General features: G+C 48.5%; 9 protein-coding genes across 9 annotated transcripts; 5 read left to right on the top strand and 4 right to left on the bottom strand.

The window, feature by feature from the left end:
- Positions 1 to 1,185: 1,185 nt before the first annotated feature.
- Positions 1,186 to 2,448, top strand: FPOAC1_003242 (uncharacterized protein; the record flags this gene model as incomplete). Its single annotated transcript, XM_044847812.1, has 1 exon — positions 1,186 to 2,448. One exon carries the CDS (start codon positions 1,186 to 1,188, stop codon positions 2,446 to 2,448), a length of 1,263 nt encoding a protein of 420 aa, XP_044713728.1.
- Positions 2,449 to 2,705: 257 nt separating this feature from the next.
- Positions 2,706 to 3,497, top strand: FPOAC1_003241 (uncharacterized protein; the record flags this gene model as incomplete). The annotated part of the gene is made up of 3 exons (XM_044847811.1): positions 2,706 to 2,752; positions 2,807 to 2,827; positions 2,888 to 3,497. The coding sequence occupies 3 exons, from the start codon at positions 2,706 to 2,708 to the stop codon at positions 3,495 to 3,497; spliced, it is 678 nt and encodes a 225-aa protein (XP_044713727.1).
- A 189-nt stretch (positions 3,498 to 3,686) lies between these two features.
- On the bottom strand, positions 3,687 to 5,660 carry FPOAC1_003240 (uncharacterized protein; the record flags this gene model as incomplete). Its single annotated transcript, XM_044847810.1, has 1 exon — positions 3,687 to 5,660. The coding sequence occupies one exon, from the start codon at positions 5,658 to 5,660 to the stop codon at positions 3,687 to 3,689; it is 1,974 nt and encodes a 657-aa protein (XP_044713726.1).
- Positions 5,661 to 7,863: 2,203 nt separating this feature from the next.
- On the bottom strand, positions 7,864 to 9,711 carry FPOAC1_003239 (uncharacterized protein; the record flags this gene model as incomplete). The annotated part of the gene is made up of 1 exon (XM_044847809.1): positions 7,864 to 9,711. The coding sequence occupies one exon, from the start codon at positions 9,709 to 9,711 to the stop codon at positions 7,864 to 7,866; it is 1,848 nt and encodes a 615-aa protein (XP_044713725.1).
- Positions 9,712 to 10,187: 476 nt separating this feature from the next.
- FPOAC1_003238 (uncharacterized protein) lies at positions 10,188 to 12,796 on the top strand (the record flags this gene model as incomplete). The annotated part of the gene is made up of 5 exons (XM_044847808.1): positions 10,188 to 10,313; positions 10,385 to 10,414; positions 11,974 to 12,190; positions 12,277 to 12,635; positions 12,749 to 12,796. 5 exons carry the CDS (start codon positions 10,188 to 10,190, stop codon positions 12,794 to 12,796), a joined length of 780 nt encoding a protein of 259 aa, XP_044713724.1.
- Positions 12,797 to 13,548: 752 nt separating this feature from the next.
- FPOAC1_003237 (uncharacterized protein) lies at positions 13,549 to 15,114 on the top strand (the record flags this gene model as incomplete). The annotated part of the gene is made up of 1 exon (XM_044847807.1): positions 13,549 to 15,114. One exon carries the CDS (start codon positions 13,549 to 13,551, stop codon positions 15,112 to 15,114), a length of 1,566 nt encoding a protein of 521 aa, XP_044713723.1.
- Positions 15,115 to 15,668: 554 nt separating this feature from the next.
- FPOAC1_003236 (uncharacterized protein) lies at positions 15,669 to 16,519 on the top strand (the record flags this gene model as incomplete). The annotated part of the gene is made up of 3 exons (XM_044847806.1): positions 15,669 to 15,879; positions 15,948 to 16,125; positions 16,180 to 16,519. The coding sequence occupies 3 exons, from the start codon at positions 15,669 to 15,671 to the stop codon at positions 16,517 to 16,519; spliced, it is 729 nt and encodes a 242-aa protein (XP_044713722.1).
- A 310-nt stretch (positions 16,520 to 16,829) lies between these two features.
- On the bottom strand, positions 16,830 to 17,526 carry FPOAC1_003235 (uncharacterized protein; the record flags this gene model as incomplete). The annotated part of the gene is made up of 2 exons (XM_044847805.1): positions 16,830 to 17,289; positions 17,342 to 17,526. The coding sequence occupies 2 exons, from the start codon at positions 17,524 to 17,526 to the stop codon at positions 16,830 to 16,832; spliced, it is 645 nt and encodes a 214-aa protein (XP_044713721.1).
- A 1,067-nt stretch (positions 17,527 to 18,593) lies between these two features.
- FPOAC1_003234 (uncharacterized protein) lies at positions 18,594 to 19,656 on the bottom strand (the record flags this gene model as incomplete). Its single annotated transcript, XM_044847804.1, has 2 exons — positions 18,594 to 19,361; positions 19,411 to 19,656. 2 exons carry the CDS (start codon positions 19,654 to 19,656, stop codon positions 18,594 to 18,596), a joined length of 1,014 nt encoding a protein of 337 aa, XP_044713720.1.
- Between the last annotated feature and the right edge of the window lie 294 nt (positions 19,657 to 19,950).

Genomic DNA, 19,950 nt, shown 5'->3' with positions numbered 1-19,950 from the left:
TCTAGCCTTCACGACTCGGCAAGCACACGTGGCATAAGGTCGGTCAAATTACCGGCTCTAGTTATGGTAACATTGCCTTGAATTGGGCCCCGGAATTGTTGAGATTAACTAAGCCCGGGCCGTCATAACGGGGCCGGATCGTAGTCCGTTGCGGCTCATCAGCCGTTCTGCCTCGGCGTCGAGTATCGGCGCTGTTCTGATGGCTTCCAATGTATTAAACAGTGTAGTCTATTACGTGGTGCTTAAATTCGTCTTAGAAAGACTGGCAGGTGGTCAATCAATTCAGACGCACGAGGCAAACGGGGTAGACCATGCTCGATGAGAAGCTGATTACAGGGCTATTCCATGGTAAGCTTCATTCTGGAAGCGGAGGATACACGGACATCAATGCTTTGTTTTTTAATGTCGCATTCATTGGACATCTGGGTCACAGCTGAGACAGCGAAACCCCTGTTTATTGAGATTTAAATGACATAGGCGGTGAAAATCAAGGTCAGCTTAATTGTGTCGATATTTGCAAGGAATAATTATTCGACTGGAATTGAATCTTTCTTCTCTCAATGTAGATATAGTCATGGACATTGAGGTATTGCCGATTAATATGAAACTCGAAAACAAGGGAATTACTCTCCGATATTGCACGGACGCCATAATGCCCCCAATACTGTGTCAAACACTTATTAGACTTTCAATATGCGCATGGGAGTATAAATTAACTTCGGTCTCCATGTGTGTAAAACTAGTAGCGACAGGCGTCGCCAAGGAAATTCCAGTATATTTTTTGTAACTTGATATGGGTATCCCTCGAAGTCTAATGCGAAATCGATAGATATTTTTTGTAACAATATGTGAACAAGATGACACGTAATTTTCATCAAAAATCACAACGCAGCTTGACTTGATGACTCACGATCTCGCCGTCATCATGGTCTCTAAACTTCTCCGAGATTCCGGGAGGTTGGGCTCCTTAACGCGGCCGACAACTCATCAAACCGGCGTCCAAAAGACCCACTATCGGAAGTATCTGCAGGGTCCAGCTTCGGCCGACACCGACCCACGTCTCCGAGTCTCTTATCGCTTATCGCAGCCAAAATTCTCAGAAAATTTCTGGCAACTTTAGACGGATCTGATCTGAGTTGAGTTCTAGATCGTCCAACAAATCACGATCCAACAACACAACACAAAATGGCGGCAAAAGAAAAGAAGGAGAAGAAGTCCAAGTCTTCCCGATCGGAATTTAAGGCTGAGAAGCCTGAGAAGGTCGTCAAGCTCGAAAATGCCGAAATCGAAACCGCAGAAGCTGAAGATGTCGACATGGCAGAGTCTGAACCCGCGTCCTCTTCCAAGCGCAAGATCGAGCTTGAGGAAATCGAAGTCAATGTAGACGCCCCAGAACCCCCATCCAAGCGCGCAAAGCGTGCGCTCAAGAAGGGCAAGGCAATGCCCGCTAAGCAAGGCAGCGACGACGAGAAGAAAGAGGAGGGCAAGGACAAGAAGACCCGGTCGGAGCACAGTGTCTGGATTGGTAACCTACCTTTCTACATCACGCCTGTCGAGATGCGCAAGTGGCTCGTGGATAACTCTGGAGGTGTCATCACCGACGAGATGATTACCCGTATCAAGCTACCAACCAACAAGGAGCCCGGCCGAGACAAGAGCGCCAAGCCCACAAACAAGGGATTCGCCTACGTCGATTTCTCAGATATTGGACCCAAGGTCTCTGCCATCTCGCTCACTGAGAGTGACCTCGGCGGCCGAAAACTTCTCATCAAGGACGCGACATCCTTTGAGGGCCGACCCAAGAAGGAGGCTAAGGCTACTGAGGACGCGGCTGACGGCAAAACCGCCACAGAGCAGAAGCAGGATGTCAATGCCAGTCGCAAGATCTTTGTAGGCAACATGGGTTTCAAGACAACCGATGAGGACCTGTCTAGAAACTTTGAAAAGTGTGGCGAGATCGAATGGGTCAAGGTTGCCACGTTCGAGGACACCGGAAAGTGCAAGGGCTTTGGTTGGGTCAAGTTCAAGGAACCCGAGGCTGCGGCGTGGGCTGTCAAGGGCTTTGTCAAGATCAAGGAAGAGATTGAGACAGAAGAGGATTTCAAGGACGATGAAGAGAAAGACAAGTCTCAGCAGAAGCAATTCAAGACGCGCAAATGGTGGGTGAACCGATTGATGGGCCGTGAGCTCAAGATTGAGCTGGCAGAGGACGACCAAGCGCGATACAAGAAGCGATTCGGCAAGGAGAGAAAGGCAGACGACAATGACAGCAACCCACGAGGCCGTCCTCCACCACGCAGAAACGACCGGGGTGATAATAGAGCTGGTGAAAACAAGGGCGCAAGTGAGGGCACAACAAAGCCTCTCAAGGAGGCTGAAGATATTGCTGTTGCTAGATTGACGGGTGCGGTGGTGAAGCACACGGGTTCCAAGATGACGTTTGATTAAGTACAGCGAGATATAATTCACGTTTCGAGATACCCCCAGTTTCAACGCTCTTTAGCATCTTGCGTGAAGATGTATATACTCGTGATGTGATTACTGGCATAAGATTTCTTTGAACATTCGGTCGCCAAACCGCCACTCTATCGCTCTGAGGGTCCGATGCGGAGCCTTGACTTCCCCGCATTAACATATATATTATCGTCAGTGGTGTTTCGAATAACAGAACTTTTCTTTCTCATACACAAGACAAGCAAATCAACATGTACGAATCGCAGATCACCTTGGTAATGGACACCATCTGTCCTTGGTATGAACTCCCGATATGCACTGATATAATGACTTGTCGCTGATCTCATCTTAGGACATACCTAGGAAAGAAGAGGTATATAGCATCCTTGACCAACTCTACTCTAACGGACTGATGCTTAAACCGAAATCTCAGACTTGATGAGGCCCTTACTCAGTTCCGCTCCTCTCCCTCATCATCCTCAATCTCGTTTGATCTCCAGTTCTCATCCTACCAGCCCAGTCCCAGCCGTCCTGAAACCATCCCAGACCGTGCCGCATATGCTCTTCACGAGAAGCACAATGATAATGAAGAAGCACAGAAACTCTTCGAGGAGCACATGATCTCACTTGCAAAGCCGCTGAATATCCCGATCGCCTTTACAGGACCAACGGGCAATTCATTCCCGGCTCACCGAATCATTCAGCAAGTCCAAGAGACACATGGGGCAGAAGTAACCAACAAGTTTGTGGATGCATTGTTCAGATTGTACTTTGCCGAGGGGAGACATCCTGGTGAAGACAATATGCTGGTTGAGGCATGTGTCGAGGCTGGCGTAGATGAGAAAGAGGCAAAGGACCTAGTTGAGGACAAGACAAAGGGTGAAAGGAAAACGAGAGAGGACATCAGAAGCATTGGTATGGATATTGACTCGGTTCCCACTGTCATCATTGAAGGACGAAGACGAGATTTGACGCTCACGGGATTGAAAGAAGTGTCGGAATATGTCAAAGCAATGGAGACGATCAAGAAAGAGAGTACATAATCACCAAAAAATGAATAGCTTTGTTAGGGGTCATAATGTTACATTCGTATTCCGGGAAGGAATGTCGCTAGTAAATACATGAAGAAACAAAGGACATGATATCATATCTCATTACAAGGTCGTAGTAGCACTCTCTCCAAGAGCCTTTTGATTTTCATACATTTCTCATCCCATCATACATCGTTGTTCTCATGAGCGACTGAACATTAGAGGAACAAGCACGCTCCGACTCTCCAGCGCTCTTCGGTCCTCCATGACCATATTAGGCCCAAAGGCTGTACCAAGATCCCGGCCTGCCAGGAAGCGGCACGCGTTCGCCTCGCCAACACGAGGCTTCTTGCTTTGGCAGAATTCGCGGCTCAATTTGGACAGGACAGCTGCTTTGGCTTTTTGAAGTGCGCTTACTCTTGCGGCGGCGTCCTCTGCGAGAAGACGGTGCGCCTCTTCTTGTTCTATGTTGCGCTGGACAGGGGATATGCCCTCGTCAGGATCTCGACTGTTACTCCTCCTTGCGGTTGGGTCGTAGGTAGTTGGTTGAAGGAGGACAGGTTGAGGATCATTGATTAGGAGGGGTGCGGTGATATTGGGGACGGGAGTACAGGGGCGGAGGCTCTCTTCTTCCACTGAAGGTTGGCGTTTGGATTTATGGCGGCGCGTTAGAGAGCGCAGAGAGGATTTGGGCGAGGGAGAAGGGGTTTCTGGTGTATCATGATCGCTGCTGCGATGCTTTCTTCTGCGACGGCGAGAGCGCTTCTTTCGCAGTTTTGTACTAAAGCCCGCATCTGATTCATCTACAGGGGCAAAGACATCGTCGTTGATAAAAACATCGTGAGGTTGGAAATCGTCAATGACTTCATTCTCAATGTCACCAAAGGGGAAGCCACCGAGGTCAAAATCCAAGAGCTCGCGACTAGCGGCAGTGACAGCAGCACTTGGACTGGGAAGATGCTCAGAGCTGGGGCTTGTGACCAGACTATACTCTGACTGAGCGGCCATGCTATTGCTTCGAGACCACGAATCGTCAGTATCGATAGGAGCAAGAACGTCGTCCCAGTTTCCGTTATCAGCAAGAACAACACTCTCAAAGTCAAACTCCTTGACTGTCGGGCGATGAGAGTTGATCAAGTTGCTGAGCTGAGGCGCGTTCATAGTAGCATTGCGAACTTGAAGGTATCGCAGCTTGGGGAAGTAAATGGCACCCTTGCCGGGTGTCTCAGGCAGGGGAGACATAGGGGAAGTAACCTCGTGGAAGAGTTTCCTTGAGGCACGGGGTGGTGCGAAGATAGGATCAGCAGCTAGGGCAACTGGACAAGGGCCCTTGCGGCCAAGCCATGTAAAGGCAAACTTTTCAAGATTGGGAGCAAAGGCGCGAATGTATTCATCCATGACTTTAAGATGGTCACGGCCAGGCGATGTGCCGTAAAAGTCCCAGGCGTCCACTGAGACGGAGAGCTTGTTGATCTGTCGCCAGCGACGTCCAGCAGAGGGAACAGTTCCGAAGCCATTGACATGACGGAGATAATTAAAGGCAGCGGGATGCAATTGAGAGAGTGATAGCTTGTGAAGTTTGTCTAAGGGGGCACGCTCAAGAGAGATACGCAAGCTGATAAGAGCATAGTCGACAATATCACGACGATATCTCTCTCTTGGGTCTTGTCCAGGACATCTGATAGTGAGATGGCGCATCTTGGTCAAGTGGCGCATGGCATTGATGAAGCTAGGGACATTGGTGGCAGCATGAAATAGAGGGGGATACTGCTGGGTAAGGATATCTCCAAGTTCAGCGTTGGCGTACTTGGGTCTTGAAAGCACGGAACCCATGCTCGTATGAGGAGTGTACAGAAAACATATCTCGTTACCAGAGACGGGGTGAACCAGAGGAGGAAGGAAAGTGGCATCTGAGTGAGGGAAGTAGAAAGTGAGATGCTCAATGTGGTGTCCAATACGCGCCAGAGCAGCAACTCGTGCTGACTTGGTAAATGTTGAGGCGGAGAAAGAGACGTGGATGCGAGTGAAGAGACGCTTGGTGAGGAGATTGCAGCAAGCTGATGAAGACTGGCGGATGTTGCAGAGGTCGGTGGTTGAGAGGTGAGGGAAGAGAGAGTCTTTGATGTGATCGCTTCTTAAGATGGCAAGAAAGAGTTGTTCTGTTGAGGATGCCATTGTAATCTCATGTCTGGGAGGGCTTTGGCCTCTGAATGTTTGATAATTGTTTCGAAATGTGTAGGTATGATAGATGTGATACAAGTCAAGATAGTATTCAGATAGATTGTTCAATTATAGGCAGTATCAAGAAAGGCAAATGGTTTGAGACAGGCCACGAGCACCAGGCCCGGGCGGTCGAGATATATCTACTTTGACTATAGTCTAGATACAAGATCAGCCTCGCTCCCTTTGTCTAATTCAGTAATAAATCAGACCGAGAAAAGTGAAAATTCGCTTTTTTCCTCCCCCCGCCCCGTTTCTTCTCATGCTGTACCTCTCTCTAACTCCTGACCCTAAGGTAGGTCGGCTGCAGGTGCTATCGCGAGATGGTCACCCTCGACTAACAACGACTGGCTGTCAGTGACTCAGAGTTTCAAAGACCCTGTCTTGTCTAACTAAGATCGTGGAGACTTTTTGTGCGCGTTGGAAGAAAGACCAAAGACGCGTTGCGCTCGTATCTTGATTGGTTGTCTTGGTTTATATATCCTTGTCAATGCAGATCTGCCGCGAGGGGCATCGTGGCGGTGTACTTGACTGGTACTTGTATGGCCTCAAGGTCTACAACCACTCAAGAGACCAACTGCAAACTATTTCAATGCAGATGCTGTCTATTTCCAGCCTCGCCACGTGTATCGACTCTTTCTTGACCCATTCGGTTCAGGCCTCCCGGATCCCCTTCCCAGGTACTATCCAAGTACCTCTTCCATCGGATGTCTATCGATAGCGCTTCTCCATCCATGGTCCCACGCCCAGGAAACATGCATATAGTTTCTATCCAATCATTGTTGTGTCCAACAACGCGGCAGACGCGTTGTTTCGACGGCACTTGTCGCGCTGTGATAGGCTGCGTCTTACTATATTCCAACTTCTAAACTGTCGTGTTAGTCAACGACAACTAAGAGTCAGAGTAAAACGGGACGGGACGAAAAGAACACTACACTTTATGAGAGTCTAAAATATTGTTGTACTCGACTTCGTCAGTGCAAACAATGCCTCTATAGGTTATCAAACGTCCCTCATTGAAACTTGGACTCATTCAACAGGCTCATCCACGTTCCACTTGCCAACTGGACACTGCGAAGAGTCACAAACTATACTAGTCTCTGCCATTCAATGCCAGCCATCCATCCATCCAACCCATCATATCCCTGTTGGTACAACCTTGCTCTCATAAAGGTCCTGTCATAATCAAGAGGATGTAAAAGCCTCAACCCTAAAACATGCATCCCTATTAAGCTTCTTATTTCCCCACCCCTACAGCGCAACATAGCCTAGGTAGTTAGCTCGTTCTCATCCGGCCCTTTGCATCTATGACTCTATGGCTGCAAGACGCTTCTGCCGCGTCCAAACTCGTGGCGATGGATCCATCCGTGCTCACGCTAGAGTATAAGGCACTGGCTGTTAATGCATTTTGCTTCTTTCTCGGATGTGACGCTGCATTGTCGCGAGACTTTGTCACACCAAGGCCCTTGTCACTAGTCTACTACATAGTTAAGGAGTAAATGTCACTCATTGTTTAACTGGTGGTTTTCATGTGGTAAATCTCGCCTTCTCTGTCGAGAGACGCCAACAAGATAGTTTGCCTTCTATTATGTTGTAAATATTGCGTGATGGGAAAGATGTTTGCTCATAATCAAACTCTGGAGTCGTAGCAAATCTGACATATGTGCTCAGCGACCATCAGTTCTCCAACCGTTGTATAGTTTGTCTCAACCCACGCGTGACCCTTGCAAGCAAGTCTTCGTGCAGGTGTGCATCTAGATTAAACCAATAGATACGGACCTTCTCTACGACTCGTTCGTCCACTCGAGTTGCCTCGAGCCCTGGTACAGGTGAAATCGTCACTCATTACAAGAATCACCATGTCTCAAAGACACTTGACTCCATCATCTACAATGTTTCAATCTTGTCACCTTGTGTTTCGTTTCAAACGGCCCATATCAACTAAATTGAATATAGCAATAAGTGGTGGGTATCAAAGTCTACGATCCTTTTCGCCAAGTCTGGATGAGTCCCGCTCAGGGCAGACAGCTCGGCTTTCATGCGCCAACCAGTTCCCAGAGCCACTCAGCTCCGAGGGTATATCAATGCACCATCAACTCTAGCCCTACGCCAACCAATGCTGTGTACTTCCTCGATGTACTAACCAAACAGGAGCTCTCTATTTGCCCCTGCCCCTTCCCCTTCCACGACCTCCTCCTCCCCGTCCACCTCGGCCGCCACGCCCACCCCCTCTTGGCTTAGAAGATGGAGGTGCGTTATTGCCGTGCGATCTCCCCTGTCCCTGCGGGCCTCGAGGGGGAGATGGTGGGGGGACATTTCTGAAGTCTCGTGGAGGAGGCTTTCGTGGGAGTGACGAGAATGAACCTAACCCTCGCATAGACGGTGGTGGCCCAGGAGGAGGGGGTCCAGGAGGGAGGGGAGGCTGGACTTGTCCGTTCTGCCTGGGGTTCCTTCGTGGCCGGCCGTTTTGCGTGTTTGGCATCTGAATGTTACTGGCCATTCGAATTTGTCCGACGGCTGGTTTCTGAACGCGTTTATGCCCTAAAAATTCCATCTCCGAGTCGTCGCTCTCAGAGTAGTGTACGTTTGTAGTCCGCGCAGCGTGGCCGCGGATCCTGAGCTCAGGAGCCTTTGCGGATCTGCCGGTTGTATTTCCTCCTATCGCCTCCTCGATCGTTGCCATACCACAATTAGGGTCGATGTATTGGTCGCGGTTCTTCACAGACCAGGTAGGGTTAGACAGCTCGGTGCGCTGAGTCTTGCAATCCGAGGAAAAGTGCCCATCACTTCCACACACAGAACACGACGCAGGAATGAACGCGACCTTTCTGACCGTAGACACATCTGGGCGGAACGATCGCCACACTTCTATGCACTCCTCTTCAAGGTGATCTGTTGAATTGCAGAACACACAAGCAAGTCCTTCCTCTTTGGTCAACGCCAGCTTCTCAGTGCAGCCGCTTGCTTGATGGCCAACCTGGCGACATTTCCTGCACCTTTCCTTCTCAGGGCAGCATATAATCGAGTGGTCTAGACTTCCACATGATGAGCAGACAAGCGTCGGACAGCTGGGCGCCAAGTGTGTGTTCAAGCCGCAGAGAAGACACATTTGGGCAGGGTCACTGGCTGATGGGAAGTATCTCCGCTGTTGTTCCAACGCATCGTTTCCGGTGGGAACTTTTCTGTGCGTTTCGATTATCGGCAAACTCTGATGATTTGAAACTTTAGATGCCGAGTCGCCATTGGCTTCACTGGACTCTCCTCCCTTTCTTTCACTTGTGCCAAGTGTTGGTTCGTATTCAGCTTCGCTTTCAGACTCGTCTTCATCGATCTCTCCCTCGCTTACACTAGAACCGCGAGAGCGTTTGCCTTTGTGGACGGGTTCCTTTTTCGGCTCCTTTGTCACCCAACTGTCCAGGGTTGACTGATTAGGTCCAGGCCCCTTGGGTAGGAGACTTTGGAGGAAAGCACCGAGTTCGCCGGTGCTTTCAAACTCTTTCGCGACTTGCTTGGCACTCTTTTTCTTCTTCGGCTTCATTCCTCCCATGTGATCAATGTACCAAGCGTAAGCAGACTCAGCCACATGCGCGTCGATACCTTGACTTATGGTTGAATTCATTTGCACAAATGCTTTGACCCAGACTTTGAATCTTTTGAGCCAGGAGCCGCTTTTGCTCTCGGAAGTGTCGGGCAACTTGAAGCTCCATTCCAAATGCTTAAAGTCAGGAATATTATCCGTACCTCCAAGTGCGGAATCCCCGGTGGAAGATCCACCAGTGTTCAACGAGCCATTCGAAGATTTCTGGTCTTCATCTAGTGATTTTTTGGTCGCGGAAGAGCGTGTGACAGGACCATTCTTTCTCGAGCGCTTAGACTCGGGAGCTGAAGAAGTTTCCTTCGCGTCGGATGTTTCCTCGAGAGACCTCTTCTTGGTGGCTGGAGCTACAACCTCTTCTTCATCATCGCTGGACAGATAGATGACGTCTCCTGGGTCTTCAGTTGCCATCTTGGGAGAACAACAATGGATGAATTTGTAGAAGCGCTGATAGTTTCTTTGTTTTCTTCAGGAACGCGAGATGATGGAGTCGCAGGGTAACTTATTTTCTTTGTCGAAATACCGAGTACTCCCGATCAATAAAGCAAGATCTGGAGTTCTTCGATTCAAAGCCACTTGGCAATCTCAATAACACTTGTCCGTGATTAAGTACCCTAGTCAACGATCTCAATCAACAATGTCCACCAGTAATTCCAGGGTGAGCGCGTGCATTTTACCAGTCAAGTTCTCACCTGCGTTGGTTTGATCTCCTTGAGGTGACTGAAAAATACGTACAATGAACAAACGTACCTATGAAGTCATGTGAGTAAAATTCAGGCAGGAGATTGAAAAGCAAAGCAAAGCTGCAAAAGCAATCCAGGGCTCTCTGACTGATTCAGTACTCAGTAGTAAAAAGTCAAGCTTTTTTGCTGAAACGAGATGCGACGATGCTTCTCGTTCGTATCAAGGAGACGCGAAATGAAAGCTGTGATGATATCGATAAGTTCAAAGACCAGGCTTGGGAGAAAATTCCTCTGCTAGCCAATCAGGGAGAGTTCGCTACAGGGGAAAAGGTTGGTAGGTGTCAGTTGACAAGCCGAAGATTAGCCCGTAGTGATTTACCGCTGACTAATCTGAGCAACAGCTGCTAGGTACTATTCAAGCAACACCTCATGTCAGTCGTTTTACGAGTCGATTCCACGCGTTGGTCAAGACATCGTGGGTCTACATCAGGCGTCTCATCTTTCTATTTCGTCTTCATACTCGTGGACAATGAATGGCAAAAGGTGGCTGAAGATAAGTCGGTCTAGCTTTAACATGTCATTCCACGCCATCTTGAGATTGTCATGGGTCTTTTGCTTTCTCATTTCGGGTAGGACAGAGATACATATATCGGATAGCAATCTCGTTGCGACATCCCGGCCCAATCTTTTTACAGATCTCGCTTCTTATCGTTTGTCCAATCACAACAATCATTTTACAACAAAACACGATTGATTATTTTGGCATCAGTTGTTATTGCTTGACTCAAACCAAGACAAAACTGCAGACCATCATTACTTGCAGATACCAGACCGTGCGATACAACGTTTGCTGTTCGTTCCAATTGCCGATCACATGTACGGATAGCTAAAAGTAAACCGTCGAGATTGTTCTGGATGACCTTGGCGTTACAGTCGTATGTGTATGTGCAAGCAACACCCTGACTACAACTAGCCTCGTTCTGGCCAATTCTCGGCCTCTTCTACCATCTCTGGATCTCAATACAACACGTGAATCCTTGCTCAGATCAAGCTCTGGCTTCATTTTCAAACATCACGAGACACATATTTCTATAGTTGGTAATACCATAAAAAGTCAGGTAAGTCTGATGCCTGCTTAGGCCAGGTCCCCTAATAATATGGAATGGACCAAAGTCAAATGCCCCTGAACAAATACCCTACACTACCAATCTATCCCTTGGAGGTCCCCTGAATAAATCCCCGGACTAACCATGCTTCCAGCAAACTACCGCTGCAAGCTCACCCGCTACAGTCGCTAATTTCAGCACCAGGCTCCACTTCTTCCGCCTAATCCCCGTTGCTTGTCCTCGGGGTATCAAAAAACGTCTGACGCGGGACCACAGTAATACTATAGGTCTGCGTCAGACGTATTTTGTTACCCCCTAGCTTGTCCAGGTTGCATTGCGTGTCCCTTTCTGTCGATTGGCTGTTCCATCCTTCTGTCGGCTCCTTTCTCATGAGAGTGGCTCCTTCACCATCTCACGAGGGACATTGAATATTCCGGTTCGGCTTCCCATCCCCTCTCATCTCGTACAGTCCTTCCACATTGATTTTCTTCTTGATACCTACTTTTTCCAGTTACATCACTTCAAATCCATCTTCATTAACTGATACTGGCTTGCGCCGTTACCACGTCTGACTGACAACTTCTGTTCACATTATACAGTATCAAACATACAAACAAAGTCGCTCTCTTTGCCCTTGCATTTGCCCCCGGACGCCATCCCGTGACATCATTAGGGGGAAACATCCAACTACGACTCTTCTTTCAGCCCCAATTCAACAAGAAATACTATCTGTCTATCTTCCGCCGACAACGCTCGAACCCTGAGCATCCGTTGGCCTCAGCCTCAAACCCGTCGATCGACCCCTTCCATCCGTTCGACTGACGCTTATTTTTCATTCTCACCCCATCAATACCGCCAAGCTGTCTTCCCCAATTCTACTTCAGCGCACCGTCTCCTACGACGCGGCGAACAAACCTCCGCGCCGGGGTAGCATCTATCTCAACATGCCCGAGCGAAACACAGGAGAAGGAGCTGCTGGTGCTCGAAGGAGGAGATCTAGCAGTATCCTCCAAGTTTACCACGAGCCTCCTGAGACTCTCGAGCAAATCAGTGATCAGGCTGCCCTGCCTAATCTCAACGCCAACTGGACAAATGCCAAAGGTACATCACTTCTCTTATCGCAGTGCAGATTGCACCAACCAAACCTCAAAAACTCGCATGCTGACCTGAACTGCCAAATCATACAGGTGCCTGGACTATCCATATTGTCTTGATTCTCGCTGCCAAAATTATCTTCGACGCGATCCCTGGTGTCTCGCAGGAGACCTCATGGACCCTTACAAACATGTCCTACATGTTTGGCTCCTACATCATGTTCCATCATGTCCGTGGTGTTCCCTTCGATTTCAACAGTGGCGCTTTCGACAACCTCAACATGTGGGAGCAGATTGATAACGGGGCACAATACACACCAACCAAGAAGTTCCTTCTCAGTGTCCCAATCGCCCTTTTCCTTGTCAGCACTCACTACACACATTACGACTTGACATACTTTACCATTAACTTGCTGGCTGTCTTGGGAGTCGTCATCCCTAAGCTACCTTTTGTGCGTTACCACTCCCCTTTGTTTCTATTGGGTCCCGCCTTGAATCCAAAGCGCTTCTCCTCTATTACGCAACCAATATGTTTCACTTGGAACTTATTACTGACTTTCCGCAGAGCCACCGAATGCGTTTCGGTCTATTCTCAGGTATCCCGGAGGAATAGGAATAAGCTACGGTGGAGAAGCAGAGACGGAATAACTACCGCGGGCCTGACTTGCACCGCTGATATCAGGGGCGTTCGGATAAGGCAATTTTCGGCATAAAAGAGAATGGGAGGTATTGCAAAATAAAAGAAGGGGTTAAGATTGTGCAAGTTAATAGCGAGCATTGTGGGTCGCGCAGCTGGCGGACGTAATGCTCGGTCTTTCAGCGGTAGCATCGAAACATCAATTGGATTTTGGGTACCAGCGTTTCCTCAACACTGTCATTCCTGTGTCTTTTGTGAGCCACTCTCCTATTGCCTGCGAATACCTGACCTGCCCGCACCGTTGTCATGGGCGCTGACAAACTTTGTCGGGCGTTTTATCCGGTGATGATGCGCATGATGTATTCATGAAGATGGAGAGAGGTCGCCTCTCAAGCCTAACTGTGCCATCGTCTCATTATCAAGTCGTTTCATCATGCGATATCACGATGCAAAGGAATTTATGGTGAGTTGGTGTCAGGTCTCTGAGGCAATCGGTGTCTCCTATTGCCTCAACTGAGGGCAACATTTGCATGTGAGCGAGCGGCGTAATGTATTCTCATCCATCAGCCATCAAGATGTTGCAAAACCGCAAGTATAAATCAACCGCGTTCTCCAGATGTTTGTCTATCCTTCAGACTTTCTTTCCAGCTTCTTCTGACTTGCAATAAAGTTCAGGCATAGTTCATCTGCATCAAGTCAATCTCCTTGTACTATCTTTGGCATTCATCATGAAGCGCAACGTCTTGGCCGTCATGGCCATTGTCAACGGTCTTGCCCAGGCCAACCGCTTCTCCTGGCAGAGCGAGGCTGAGACCGATGTTGGCAAGCATGAGCACAAATTTCAGGACGTCGATCCCCTTCTTAATACTTGGGATGATGATAAGAAGGAGGAAGAGAAGAAGCAGTCCGAGGCAGACTACGAGAAGCTCAAGCTCCTGAAGGAAAAGTTGAAGACTGAAGAGGAAGAGGAAGAGGAGGAGGAGGAGGAGGAGACGACCGCGGTCAAGGAGAACAAGAAGGAGTACGAGCACGACAAGAACAAGCATTACAACCATGGATACAACAAGGAACATCACGACTATAAGGATGATCCCAAAACACACAAGACTTATGATCACTACAAACCTACTATCACAGGACACCACAAGCATCATGACGACCACTATGATGTCTACGACTACAAGAAGCCCACCATTGTTGATGGTAAGAAGTACGACTACGTCCACGAGCCCATCACCAAGTATCACACCTACACTAAGATCCATGAGCCCGTGGTCAAGCCCGGCTGCTATGGTGATAAGTGTGATCGCAAGCCCTGCAACAAGTGTGGTGATGACTGGGCTCAACCCGGCTGCTGGCACTGCAAGAACCACGAGGGCGAGGTGACCAAGACTACCGAGTATGCTCCTGAGAAGACTGATGACAAGTACCATGGTGCCAAGACCTACACACACAAGGGTGTGACTGTCATCGTCCCCAAGGAGACCAAAGCTCCTGAAGCTCCCAAGATCGAGAAGCCCAAGGAGCAGCCTAAGAAGGAGGAGAAGTACGAGGACATCTGCCGCAAGGTCACCAAGGGTCACGGAGAGCACAAGTACGAAGAGACCATTTGTGACAGGGTCAAGCACCAGAAGGAACACCCCAAGGTCTACGTCGAGCCTAAGAAGGAGGAGAAGTACGAAGACATCTGCCGCAAGGTCACCAAGGGCCATGGACAGCACAAGCATGAGGAGACTATTTGTGACAGAATCAAGTACCAGAAGGAGGAGAAGCCCAAGGTCTATGTTGAGCCCAAGAAGGAGAACATTTGCGACAAGATCAAGGGCTGCCCCGCCCCCGCTCCCGCTCCTCAACCTCATTACCCCAAGGTCAAGCCTAACCCTATTCCTGCTCCTCAACCTTATTATCCTAAGGTCGAGCCTGCTCCTGTTCCTGCTCCTCAACCTTATTATCCTAAGGTCGAGCCTGTCCCTGTCCCTGCTCCCGCTCCCGCTCCCGCTCCCCAGTACCCCAAGGTTGAACCAGTTCCCATTCCCGCTCCTCAACCTCAACCTCAGTACCCCAAGGTTGAGCCTATCCCAGCCCCGGCTCCCCAGCCCAAGCCTGAGGAGATCAAACCAGTTCCCGTCCCTGCTCCAGTTCCTGTGAACCCTGAACAGGTTTCGCCCAAGGGCAAGGGCTTTGAGGAGGCTCCTCGAGTTCCCTTGACAGTCTCCAAGTCCGGAGCCAGCCTCAACACAGTCTCCATTGTCGGCACCATTGTTGTCGGTATTGTTGGTGCCATGCTCCTTTGAGCTTCAGCCCTTGACTTGTGAGGGAAGCTGAATGCCAAGACAAGACATAATGGTTCGATAGAGAGGAGGATGTTAGTTGGTCTTGTCTTTCTTTTTCTGCTCTTTTCTTGTTATGAGATCATTGGAGGATGGCTGTTCTCACTATCTTGGATTGTGGATGTAGACAGCTGTACAGTTCTTCAATTGATTGTCCACTCGTTTAGTTTTACTAGATATGTACACTCATTCGTTACTCATGTGCATAACAACAAAAAGTCACTATAAAGTGGTAACTTCTTCGGAATAGACATCGGATACACGGTGAATATCGCCGACCTGCTCTTTTAAAGGTCGATCTGACTTCAAAGGACTTTTGTTATAAGTACTAATGTATCTTAAATCCGAGGGTGTTGCCGAACGTACATACCTACGTACTACGCATGGGATCGCTCTATTGGTGGGCCCCAAGAGGGGAAGATGGCGAGATCAACAACACATTTGTGTATATAAACAACGACTCTTGGCCATGTTTTCTCTCGTTATCAATCAGATCGTCACTTGTATACACTTCCAACATGAAAGACAATAGCGTTCCTCTTTACACTTCGCCTCAGTTGGGCCAGAGGGTGACAGACTATGCGGAGCACCATTCAACAGCATTGCCCAAGTATATCACCGATTATCATGCAGACATCTCTGCTAACCGTGACGACTCAAACTATATGAGTTCTGTCTTCCAATCTCAATATAACACATTTCTGGTCAAGTCCACTGGTACCAAGAGAGGTAAGCCGATAACCCTCTCTCGATTCGTCTAAGTGGGCAAGAGAACGGTAACTAACACATGCCAACAGTCCTTGAAATTGGTGTCTATGTCGGATTCTCCGCCCTCGTATGGGCAGATGCCGTCGGTTCCGATGGATTTGTTACCGGGTTGGAATTTGAGCCTGAGTATGCTGAATTGTCCAACAAAGTCTTTGAGGCAAACGGCGTCAAGAACGTGGAGATCATAGTTGGTTCTGCTTCAGAATCGTAAGTTGCTCCGAGCACAGGTTTCATATAGACGATGCTAATATGTTTGGGCAGTCTCCCCAAGCTCAACCACTCTGAGCCTTATGACCTTGTCTTTATAGATGCAGACAAGACTGGTTACCCTGGATATCTGAAACAACTTCTCGAGCTATCGAAGCCCGGTAGTTCCAACAGGCTTCTTCGCCCAGGAGCGCTCATTGTTTCGGATAATGTTCTGCGCCGAGGCTTGGTTGCCGATGACAAGGCGCTCGGTGGTGATGAGCTTCCGGGTGACCAAGTGGAAAGTGTCTTGGCTATTCGAGAGTTCAACGACATGGCACTGAAGAGCTCTCGACTTGAGACATTTGTTCTGCCCTTGTGGGACGGTGTTAATATCTCCCGTCTGGTTGATTAGTTACAAGCCAGTATATGCCAGACATGTCAATTGTGTCACGATGAAGATGATATCGAGTAATGTTCGAGGTATATGTATTAAGTTTAAATAAATAAATAACAAAAGCAAATCGTCAATGTGACATGCGCCACGCTGGTATCGTCTCTATAAAGACTCCGTCTAAATAGACAATTCGTAATCTCATATTCCAGTTAATGAAAACTTTGGGGTATTGATATGTTCCAAACATTGTAATTAGTCCATTTCTTTTTGATGAAAAGTGAAATATTTGGTAGTGTAATCAGCGTTGCTTCTAATGGGAGCAGGTTGTTTAGTAACGAGTGGGAGAAGAGCTGTAAGCAGCCATCTTCTTCTGCTCGCGGCTCTTGCGGCGACGGCCAGAGCAGCAAGTGATAAAGACAGCAATTGTGCCGATGAGGCAGAGAATAGCGGCGGCAAGGACAAGCCAGATGCCGACAGACCAGCTAGCAGTGGCAGAGGTGTCGCGGTTGATTCGTCGTCGGATGATGGAGAGGCCAGCAAAGTCACAAGCCAAGGCGATGATGGTGACAAGGAAGGCGGCGATGGAAATGAGAGTCGACATGAGCGAGCCAAAGATGCCAGCGCCAAGAGCCAAAAGGAAAGAAATGAAGCAAAGTCCAGCACCGATGGGGTGCAGAACCATGACATAGGTCAAGGCCTTTGCAGTGCCAGAGCCAATTTCGGACAGATCGAGGCCGTTGAAAGCGTCGGTAGGATCATAGCCGATGCGAGCCTTTGAGCAAGTATTACTATGAGTTTGTTAGTTGGCGAACATATTTATTTGGACGGTGGAGTATTTACCTGCCGGTGCTTCGCATTTGACAATAACCAAATGTACCATAATTGACACCATCTCCCCCATATCGGACCTTGAGGAGGGCAATGTGGTCAACCACAGGAGCTGTGATGCTCACGACGACGAGCATCACTGTTGCTGCCAAAAGAAAGAAGGCACCAACATAGTGGATGAATCTTCCGAAGCCCATTTTGAAGTGGTGTGGTGGGTGGTGTAAGTGAGAAGTGGTAGTGATTGGCGGTGGGATGGCTTGCGCTCAAGTACAGAATCTCTTGATATCAATAGCTAAATGGATATGTTGGTTGTTCTGATACGAAAATTCAAAACGACAAACTGAGGAGGAAGGCCGAGATATTATAGCTATACAGGTAGTGCGAGAACACCCTCGTTACGGGTCATGATGCCATGTCAGGAACCTTCAACCAACACAGCATAACTGCAGCAAGTTGCTGTGACTGTTACGTGAGACGTTATCACCAAGCCTTGTTCCAGCGGTCGTGTGTGCCGAAATCCGCCATGATCAGAGCCAAGCCCTGCTAATTCGCGGTATAGCTTCCTCTTCGCAAGATGCCGATTCCAGAACCTAGTTTAAGTGACGTAGAGTCCAGTGGCTTTGGTCGAATCGTGGCTCATCATGCCAAGGTGTGGGCCGCTCCAAATTTCTTGTTTTGGGGGACTTGTCCCTCTCTCGATCATGACCCTGCATTTCGGACCAGATGAAACCACACCAAACCAGACTTGGGATCCTTGCTCCAGCGTTTTTGCTGTGTTGTGCGTATGTAGACTAGAAAGCTCTCCCGTTTTCCGATGCCAACGTCACTTTCCATCTTGGCAATTGAATTGAATGATTCAGAGAACTTGAAGAGCGACTAGTACACCAAGACCAATGGTTCCTCGGAAGCTGCTTGAAATTACTAGACTAGTCCATTCCATGCGAACTATCTTTGTTAGTAAACCTTGCTTATTTCACCACGTACTTGATAGTGTATTCAGAGCAGGAAAGATGTGTAAGTCTGGTTGTTCCCATTTTCGTTTTGCGCTGCGTTCTGTAACAAAACGGCCATGATCTGCGTTATGTTCCAAAAAAAAAGTGATTATCTCAACATGGCTGAGTTAATATGGTGGGAACACTAGTAACGTGTTGCGCAAGTGCCGCCTAAGCCATGGACCCGGTGTTGATATCTCAAGTCTTGGCTCTCTTAAGTGGTATTACGTGGCTCCCTCTCTGAGTGTTCAGATGCTGCTGAAGACCCGAGACTATTGATTGTCGACTCTTTGACCCTCAGGTGACTCCTCTGCCACACTCTGCGTCGGATTTTCTGTTGTAACCTCTGTGGAGTCCTGTGTCGACGACGCTGCTGACTCCTCTACCGAGATCTCTGCGGGTGTCTCCGTTGAAGCCTCTGCGATCTCTTTTGCGGAAACCTCTGTTGACTCCTCTGCCTTCTTTTCTATCAAGCTGCCAATGAAAGTTCCAGGCAAAGTCTGTGCCGAAGCCGCTAGGGAACCATCCGTGTATGTTGTTTCCTTTTGACCGTGTTCTATTTTCGTTTTTGGAGGAAGATTTGCTATCTTGCTTGGGAGCCAATTGCGCATCTGCTCTCTTTCAAATCTCTTGTTGTCCGCCACTTCTTGCACTCCCAAGTCCACATCCCAGTGCCTCAAGCCAACAGCCGCAATGCTGTCAGGGAGGGAGTGCTGTAGAGTTTTGGATGCGAGTGTTGGTGACTTGACAACAAATTCCGGCCACGGTCTGGTCAGAGGTGAGTTTTTGGCGCTCTGTTCATGTCTATATGTGAGAGTCTCGGAGATTTCAACGACAAATTCAGAACTCCCTGCCTTTGAAGAGTCTTGCTTCTGGAACTCTGCTTTGCGGCCATTTATCTTGACAACAGATGTTGTCTCTGTGCTAGACTTGGGAACCGTAATGCTGATCGGACTGGAAGAAATAGCTTTGGCAGCATCTTGACTTTCTTTCATCAAAGATATGTAGATGGAACCCAAGACTTTATTAGAACCCTGGCCCTGCAGCACAATGTGGTCAGCTGTTTTGTCCCATATGTGTACAACAAACCACAACTCGGAATAGCCATACTGGTAGCCATTTAAAATACTCGACTGGGCCGCCATGTTGTTGAAGTGCCTTGAGAATTGAGCGCCTCTCTGTAGAGTTGACGGGTGCTGGCCAGACCCAAAGGTACAGAGACCGTCCTTGGAGCTCATGTCTATTGGATCTTGTTGCAGAAGTACGAATTGAAGACTCTGACACTTGAGCAGCAGTACGAGCTACTGTGCGCGAAAGATTTCCAGATGAAGCCATTGCTTTGAGATGGAAATTCAGTGTCGAAGAAAGGCTCCGCCTAAATCTTTTGAACTCTACTAATGATAAGGCCCTGTAGGTAGTTAGGTCCTAAGATGGATGATGGACCAGGGCCCGGTCCTCCACTGTCGGCTTTGGTGGGGCCGAGCTGTGCAAGTAGAGCTACTCCATGTTTGACTTTCCAACCTCCAAACATTTCGAATCTTGAATCACGTTCCAGCCTTCAACTTGTTCATCGCGAGTGCTTCACTGATAGTTTTCAGTATTAATCATTCATCTAAAACAAGTATTCTT

This window comes from Fusarium poae, chromosome 1, assembly GCF_019609905.1.
Source record: "Fusarium poae strain DAOMC 252244 chromosome 1, whole genome shotgun sequence".
NCBI classification, from domain to species: Eukaryota; Fungi; Ascomycota; class Sordariomycetes; order Hypocreales; family Nectriaceae; genus Fusarium; species Fusarium poae.
This window is presented reverse-complemented; position numbering and strand designations above follow the sequence as displayed.